Source organism: Aquarana catesbeiana, linkage group LG03, assembly GCF_042186555.1.
Source record: "Aquarana catesbeiana isolate 2022-GZ linkage group LG03, ASM4218655v1, whole genome shotgun sequence".
In the NCBI taxonomy this organism is placed as follows: Eukaryota; Metazoa; Chordata; class Amphibia; order Anura; family Ranidae; genus Aquarana; species Aquarana catesbeiana.
The window spans coordinates 16229468-16238132 of record NC_133326.1 but is presented as its reverse complement, the minus strand read 5'-3'; the positions used below and the strand labels follow the sequence as shown (position 1 = coordinate 16238132).

Here is an 8665-nt window from a genome sequence, read left to right as displayed (position 1 = left end):
TTTTTTCAAACTTGTTTACAAGTTAAAATCTTTTTTTTTTTTTTGCTAGAATCTCTCTCTCCCCCTCTCTCTCCTTGCAACGGCCGCCATTTTATTCTTTAGGGTGTTGGAACCCCCAAATATATATATTTGGGGGTTCCAACACCCTAAAGAATAAAGTGGCGGCCGTTGCAATACTTTTTGTCACACCGTATTTGTGCAGCGGTCTTACAGGCGCACTTCTTTTTGGAAAAAATTCACTTTTTTTTTTTTCATTAAAAAATAAGACAATAGTAAAAAGTTAGCCCATTTTTTATATTGTGAAAGATAATGTTACGCCGAGTAAATTGCTACCCAACGTGTCACGCTTCAAAAGTTGCGCCCGCTCGTGGAATGGCCACAAACTTTTACCCTTAAAAATCTCCATAGGCGATGTTTAAAAAAATTCTACAGGTTGCATGTTTTGAGTTACAGAGGAGGTCTAGGGCTAGAATTATTGCTCTTGCGCTAACAATTGTGGCGATACCGCACGTGGGTGGTTTGAACACCGTTTTCATATGCGGGCGCTACTCACGGGATTTAAAAAAAAATTATTTTTTTTTTTACTTATTTATTTTACCTTTTAAAAAAATAAAAAATATAATATATGCACCGACACTGTATAAATGACACTGGCAGGGAAGGGGTTAACATCAGGGGTAATCAAAGGGTTAAGTGTGTTCCCTGGGAGTGTTTTTTAACTGTGTGGGGGATGGACTGACAGGAAGAACACATAGATCGATGTTCCTGCTTACAAGGAATAGAAGATCTGTGCACTTCCCTGTCAGAATGGGGATCTGCCTTCTTTACCTTGACAGATCCCCGTTCTGCCTCTCTGAGAAGCGATCGTGGGTGGCCAGCAGACATTGGGTCCGGCGGACCAGCTGATCGTCTCCCCCTCCGTGCAACGGGAACACACGGCCCCACAGTATCTACTGCACGAAATGACGTACAGGTTTCGCGCAATAGAGCCACCCTGCTGCAGTAAATATATGGTTGGCAGTATTTAAGTGGTTAATCCTCTGCATTGTATAAAAAAGGCTGTTTGATCCTGTATGCACAGATCCTCCCCTTTTGCACTGTCTATCTGGGGAAAGCCAGCCAAATCACAGGCAGGGTAGCCGAACCGCACATGCTCAGTTGTTTCTTTTACGCTGGGAGAGAATATTTACTTGTTGTCAGAGCTAGCCAGGTCACATGGTATTGACATCACACATGTGGGCATGTATACAGGCTGCTGTGGAAATCTCCTCCTACCTGAACTCTCAGCAATGGGGAAACTGCAGTTTATCACTGACCGTGCTATACAGATCAGCCAAAAAGGTATATAGTGGTAATATTTTAATGTAAAAAGAAGATTTATAAGTTATGGGGGGGGGGGGGGGGGGGGTGTAGATGAACTATTTTTATTTTACTGGGTTTAGTAACACTTTAAGCAAGCTGCTAGCAGGCTTCAGAACTCCTTGAAGCTTATTGAAAGCCTACTAGGCAGCCTGCTTACAGTGGTTGTAAACCCATTACAACCACTTTAACCTACAGGTAAGCCTAGATTAAGTATTACCTGTAGGTGAAAGATACATCCCCCAAACCTAAAAGGTTTATGAATTACTTACCTGAGATCGATGCCCCCACAACGGCCCTCGTTCGCCTCCTCCGACGCCGCCATCTATCCCGAAGTGGCTGCGGGCGCAGGCGCACTGAACATGCCGTTTCTAACGGCGATCAGGCCGTTAGTGGCGGCACCAGCGCGCATGCACGGGAGTGACGTCACCGCGGCTCTGGACAGTCACAGCGCCGGAGCCGAGATACCCGGAGGTCACTCCGGCATAGATAGCGGCGTCGAAGGAGGCGAACGAGGGCCAATGCGGGGGCTTCGATCTAAGGTAAGTAATTCATAATGAGCTAGTATGCTATGCATACTAGCTCATTATGCCTTTGTCTTGCAGGGTGTATTTTTTTTTTCAGAGGCTTTACTTCCTCTTTAAAGTGGAAATCAGCACTCCCATTAGTTTCAGTGTTCATCATTTACAAACTGGAGGTGAATGGTACTTGGAAAGCTTGCTGAAAGCTCTGCAAATGCTTTGCCAAAGCTCGCTGTTCACACTGCTCTTATACAAGGCTGAAGCCCATTGCTTTGGTATTGAAAATGCTGTATGGTAAAAGCTCAGACATCTCCACTACGGTGTCCTATCGAGACCTGCCAGAAAAATGTATTGAGGACGTGTGACACACATTCAGCAATGAGCCCTCTATAGCAAAAAAAGGAAAGTTTTCTTACTAGTCAAACTGAGGTTCTAAACCAGGGGTCACAACCTGGTGCCTTTTCAGCTGTTGCAGAACTACAAGTCCCATGAGGCATTGCAAGGCTGACAGTTACAAGCATGACTCGCGGAGGCATGCTGGGACTTGTAGTTCCGCAACAGCTGGAGGGCCATCAGATTGAGACCCCTGTTCTAAACCCCCTGTGTGCATGAAGCTTAGATACTTGCACACTCTTGCCATCAGTATAGTGCAATTCTTGCAAAAATGCTCCCAACAGTCACCAAACATGAAAAGAGCCACATGTAAGTGGCCTAAGTCTCCTCAATGCAGAAAGTGGGGCCAGGTAAGTCTTTTAGTCCTAGGATCTGCAGAGCTGTGTGAGGAGGTCACTATATACACAGTACACACATCAGCAGACCCCATTTTAGTCAGCAATGTGCTGCTCCATCTGAGAAAAACGGCTCCTCAATCCTGACCCATTCCCTGTAACATTATTCTGCTGCAGGTCCTACAAGTCTGACTTTGTTGATGCACACAGGTCTTTTTTTTTTTTTTTAAGTCGTTTTCTTGCAGGAAAGTCAACCCAATTTTGGTGGAAGGGAAGGAGGACGTCCTCCTCTGGAGGTCTCACAAGAATAGATCAGGTCTTCATATTCTGTCGGAGCCACGGGCAGAGAAGTCTGTCTGCAGAGGCACAATGTTATGGTCAAAGGAAGCGTGGTCAGAGGTTCCAGTGCTGGCCAGTTTGAGTTGAGCTGCCGCATGCGATAGCTGGAAGGCGGCATCAGGATGAGCGTTGTCAGGAAGAAGAGTGCATTCCCTCTCCAGCATATCAGACACTCCCTTCAAGAGGTCCAGGAACCCGAATGCAAGTGCTGCCTTTCTAAGACGATTCAACTCCTGATAGGAAAAAAAAAAAAAAAAAATTATCACAACAAGAATGTCATGTGAGACAAGAAAAGCACACAGAGAATCTAAAAGCAACGTTCAAGCAGCAGACATTATACGCTATGTACAATCGGCTCTTTATTACCACCCCAAATGCCTATTATATATATATATATATATATATATATATATATATATTTATTTATATTCATTCATTCATTCCTCTTTGAACCAAACCAACATCTTCCATGTAAACCCAACTTTTCATATTCCCGATATACCATATTCTTGTATGGGAAAGTCTCCTGTTCTCTTTGTATTGCTTCCTTTGTGTGAAATCCCCGGTGTTCCTGCCAGTCCCTCTGCTTTTCACACTAGGTGTGCGATTACACTTGTTACAGAATAGAATATAATGCATAGTCACGGTGAATGATGATATTACTGTTAACTCAGAAGTTATGTAGTTAATTTCCTTAAGCCATTACTTATTTGGCCTCTGTATAGTTGGTTAACCACTTCCCATCCAGGACATTTCTGACACTTCGCTCCTACATGTAAAAATCTACTTTTTTTGCTAGAAAAATTACTTAGAACCCCCAAACACGTTATATATAATTATTATTTTTTTTTTTTTTTTTAGCAGAGACCCTAGCCACTTAAGGACCGAGCCTCTTTCTGAGATCTGGTGTTTACAAGTTAAAAACTTTTTTTTGCTAGAAAATTACTTAGAAATATTATATTATTTATATATCTCTATAAATATATATAATGTTTGGGGGTTCTAACACCCTAATGGCGGTCGTTGCAATACTTTCCATCACACCGTATTGGCACAGCGGTCTAACAAGCACACTTTTTTTGGAAAAAAATACACAGCGCCGGAGCCCACGATACCCGGAAGTAACTCCGGCCGGAGCTGTGGACTGGGACCGCTGCGGGGTCTTCAAGCCAAGGTGAGAATTTCATAATGAGCTAGTATGCTATGCATATTAGCTTATTATGCCTTTGTCTTGCAGGCTTTTTTTTTGGGTGTTTACAACTATTTAAAAGCATTCAAAACGCCAAGTTTGGCTGTTTTGAATACTGTAATTTTTAAAAATCTGGCGCCCTTGAAGTCTTCAGTAAACCAGAAGTGATGTCCCGACATCGTTTCTGGGTTACTAGATCCGAGACCCAAACAAAGCCGATTCCCGCTTTGTTTGGGTCTCCGACCAGCCAGTGGACGTGCCAGCTGGTCGCCATTTCTCAGGGAGACCCATGGAGGGTGGCGGGAGTGTGGGGACGCCGCTTGTGATAACGACCGAGCGGCTGCTTAGCCACATCAATTGTTCTCATAGGAAAGCCAACCGTTGGCTCCAAAAAAAAAAAAAAAAACGATACCAGGGTGATGTGTGCAGCTGCATGCATCACCCTGGTACAACCCCTTCAAGCCGAAGGCCGCATATTTGCATTACGTCAGTGTGAAGGGGTTAATAAGCAGATCTTCACATTATTGGATAAAGATCCCGTGTAAGTAACTAAGGTTAGGTAAATTGCCAAGCTTTGGTACTAAAAGCTGGCCAAAGAGGGATCGAAATTTGGTTGGTCCAGCAGTGAGCAGACAAAATTTTGAACCATAGGCTGCTCCCACTCACCAGAAGTCGTCTAAAGCTACTGAGATGGAGCATGAATTAGAAGAGCAAGGGATAATACCTCTTTTCTTGTCTTGCTTCCACTTTCTCATTAAAAGACAAGTATGGGTTTTTCTTTTTTTTGGCTAATCATACTTACCTAGGTGAATGGAGCATCAGACCGATGCTATAGCTGTCCCCCGCCGTCTATGCACCGAAAACCGAGCCACCGAATATCGTCGATGGCTCGGTTCTCGCAGATCCCCGAGAGGAGAGCTGCTGTCAGTCAGCGTCTCTCCTCTCTGCTTCTCCACGCTCACTGGAGCGCTGAGCTGTGGAGGGGCTGTCAGTCAAGGCAGCTGGCGGATCCAGACTTCCTTGACTGATGGCAGTGACGTCAGCGGAGAGCAGACTTCAGACCTTCAGACCTTTCTCTGCTGAAAACGGGTCACAGGAGTGCAAAACGAATTGCACTCCTGTGACGCAGAAGAAAAGCCCAGCCTAAAACTTCTCATTTAAAGTGGAGTTCCACCCAAAAATGGAACTTCCACTTTTTGGATTCCTCCCCCCCTCCGGTGTCACATTTGGCACCTTTCAGGGGGGAGGAGGGAGCAGATACTTGTCTAATACAGGTATTTGCTCCCACTTCCTGGCATAGATCACCGCGGCGCTTGCGGTGACCTACACCACTTCCAGCGCCTACACTCTTCTCCACCGCTGTATTCTGTGAGACACAGAACACAGCAGGGACCAGAGAGGACGCACAGCGCGACTCGCGCATGCGCAGTAGGGAACCAGGAAGTGAAGCCGCTAGGCTTCACTTCCTTATTCCCTTACCGAGGATGGCGGCGGCAGCAGCCGAGAGACGGATCAGCTTCGGCTGCCAACATTGCGGGCTCCCTGGACAGGTAAGTGTCCATATATTAAAAGTCAGCAGCTGCAGTATTTGTAGCCGCTGGCTTTTAAATATTTTTTTTTCAAGCGGACCTCCACTTTAAGTTTGTTTGCACAGCATCTCACTGATCAAAGACTGGTTTTGTTGACTTTTTATAAAGTTAAAATGTATATACATTTTAAAAAATGTATATAAAATAAAATCATATTATATTGCAAACTTCATTTTACTTTGTAGAATGTCTGCGTCTTCTCTGGAAGTTTCCTGGCATTCCGTAGAATCTTCTGCACATCCGTCTGTTAAAAAAAAAAAAAAAAAAAAAAAAAAAGAAAAAAGGGAAACTTAGGTTCAACGTACTAATTTTAATCACTGCAGCAAACTGCTAGATTTAACACTTACAACTATGGTACAATGAGGCCCTGAACACACTGGACCCTGTCCCCCATCGCACCCAGTCCCACTAACCTGGGGAGCAACAATCATTCGTTCTGATACATCATATCGCCGCTGTACCGGTCCGGGGGATTTGAAATACCGACGGCTTTCTCTCCTCTTCGCCCACGGTGACAGGACTGGCTACGCAGGTTCCGCCCATGCGACGGTGCCGACCAATTAGTATGCTCCTAAACATACCTCTTGACGAGGTAAGTTTTGGAGATTAAACCGAGGGGAATTCTAAGCCCCGGACCGGTGAAGTGGCTATGCAAGGTCTCAAAGCGGGAGATCGCCGTGACCAAGGGTCCGGTGTAAGTTCATCATTTAGATTTTTCTGTAAAGGTGAACTTGCCCTTTAAGAACTAGATAAAGCATTTGTGCCAATGTCAGTAGGTAGCATTACCGACACAGGCACCAGATTCAGGTAGTCCTTACCAATCGCCAGGTTAAGAATCTATTGCAGTTCTCAGGTTTAATGTATGTGACAGGTTCCCACACAGCCCTGTATATCATGCCTCATTTAGCAATTGGCTGGGAGATTCCCCAGCCGAAAGCAAAATGTAAAACAAAAAAAAGAGTGTCAGAAAATATAAACAACGTCATTACCGAAATATGGGCAATGCTCATATTTGGGAATAGATGGTTCACTGGGTAGGCAGCCTGACGAGGAGCTGAGAGACTAATTTCACATCAGGTCCGCTCCACTTCTAAATGACAATGAGCAGAAGTGGTCGGATTCAAAAGTCGCTACTGGACTGAATAGCGTCTATGGATTCACCCACTGCCATGCACAGTCAGTCAAATGTGTGGACCTGATGGGCAACTAATCCCTCAGTTCCCCATCAGGCTCCGTCCACCCCTAGTATAAAACTCCCCAGCCAAGCGCCTGCCAGTGTGATGGGTGCAGCATGGACGCTCTTTCCTCAGTAAGTCTGGGTTCACATGTGTGAATTGGATGCAAGTACCCTGCATCCAAATCGCATGACATGCAAGTGTGACTGGCTCTCAATGGAGCCGGTTGACACCGGTCCGGGGCGGCCCACATTCCAAAAGGGGCCTGCGAGTGTTGGAGGTCTGGTTCAAATGCAAATTCAGGCAAAAATTCAGACCAGATTCGTACCTGTACCGGTGAACAGGAACGCACCGGACCCCATGCTGGGAACCGCAGCCGCACATCTGTGAACCCGGCTTCACACAGTCAAATTCATGTACTTGTCTGTGACAGATACCTGGCTCCCCACCATGCACCGTGATTCCCTCTGCTGGAGCCTACAATACCACAGTAGACAGAACTGAACTAAGAACAGAACATCAAGTTACCTGCAGCCCACTGGGTTTAATCCATACGGTTACGTTCTGTGCATAGCTCCTCTTTGCCTTGGGTTGCAGTGGAAATGGGCTCTTGTTGTCTTCTTCACCATATGGATTCTCCTTGGCATCTAAAATGAAATGTGTTCTCAGTATAAATCACCAATTCACAAAATAAAAATTTTACATTTTAATATATAACCCCTTGCCGCCTGGCCACCGTCAAATGACAGCAGAGCGGTGCGGCTCTCGTTCTGGGAAGACGTCATATGATGGCGCCCGGGAAGGGGGGGGCACAGCGATCGTAGGCACACCGTGTTCCTGGGACACGGCAGGATCCCGATCTCAGCACAGAGCCGCGGCTCTTTGCCCATGTGATCGCTGTGTCCAATCACAGCCGATCACATGTAAACAAGGAAGTGCTGTTTATAGGCTCTCCTCGCCTCACACTGACAGAGGTGAGGAGAGCCGATCAGCGGCATCTCCTCACAGGGAAGATGCGGAAAAGGTAATCAGTGCACCGATCATCAGTGACCTGATTACAATGCAGCCCCAGCAGTGCCCACCAGTGACACCAGTCTGTGCCGCCTCATCAGTGAAGGAGAAAAATTACTTATTTACAAAATTATCTGACAGAAACAAAAGAAAAACTTTTTTTTCCTTCAAAATTTTTTGGTCTTTATTTTATTTTTAAAGTAAAAAAATTAAAAACCCAAAAGGTGATTAAATACCATCAAAAGAAAGCTCCATATGTGTAAAGACAATGCTAAAAAAATTCATATGGGTACAGTGTTGCATGACCGCGCAATTGTCATTCAAAATGCGACAGCGCTGAAAGCTGAAAAATGGCCTGGGCAGGAAGGGGGGTGAAAGTGCCCGGAACTGTAGTTAAAGAGATTTGCGCTGCCCAAGTAGGGGCATAGCAACAGGTTTACTTTAACTAGCCGCAGACTTTGGGCGTGCTACACACACCTAATAGGAGGTCATCGTTGTACACAGAACGTGTGTAGCATGTCCTGTCTCTCGGCCTGTTTGCTTTGCAGGCTCCTAGTAAAAGAAAATAATAAATGAACAATTTTTTTTACCTGCAAAAAAGATGTGCATTTATTATTATAATTTTTTTTTTTTTTTTTACAAAAAAGGTGAACTTATCCTTTAAAGAAACAATATACAGTATGCGTTACTTTGTTGTTCTAAAAGGTTAAGGTAAAAACCTTCAGTATGCAGCTCCCCCCGCAGCCCCCCTAAT

General features: G+C 45.1%; 1 protein-coding gene across 2 annotated transcripts in view; it reads right to left on the bottom strand.

Annotated features, from left to right (window-relative positions):
- Nucleotides 1–273: 273 nt before the first annotated feature.
- Nucleotides 274–8665, bottom strand: part of INTS14 (integrator complex subunit 14) — a 30707-nt gene continuing 22315 nt past the window's right edge. The window contains exons 10-13 of one of the 2 annotated variants that reach the window (XM_073618317.1): nt 8389–8463; nt 7429–7547; nt 5904–5969; nt 274–3180 (exon numbers count right to left, since the gene is read on the bottom strand). In XM_073618317.1, the coding sequence (XP_073474418.1) occupies nt 2929–3180; nt 5904–5969; nt 7429–7547; nt 8389–8463 (512 nt within the window). In that variant the 3' untranslated portion in view covers nt 274–2928. The remainder of the gene's footprint in view (nt 3181–5903; nt 5970–7428; nt 7548–8388; nt 8464–8665) is intronic. The other variant, XM_073618319.1, reaches the window with a different exon arrangement.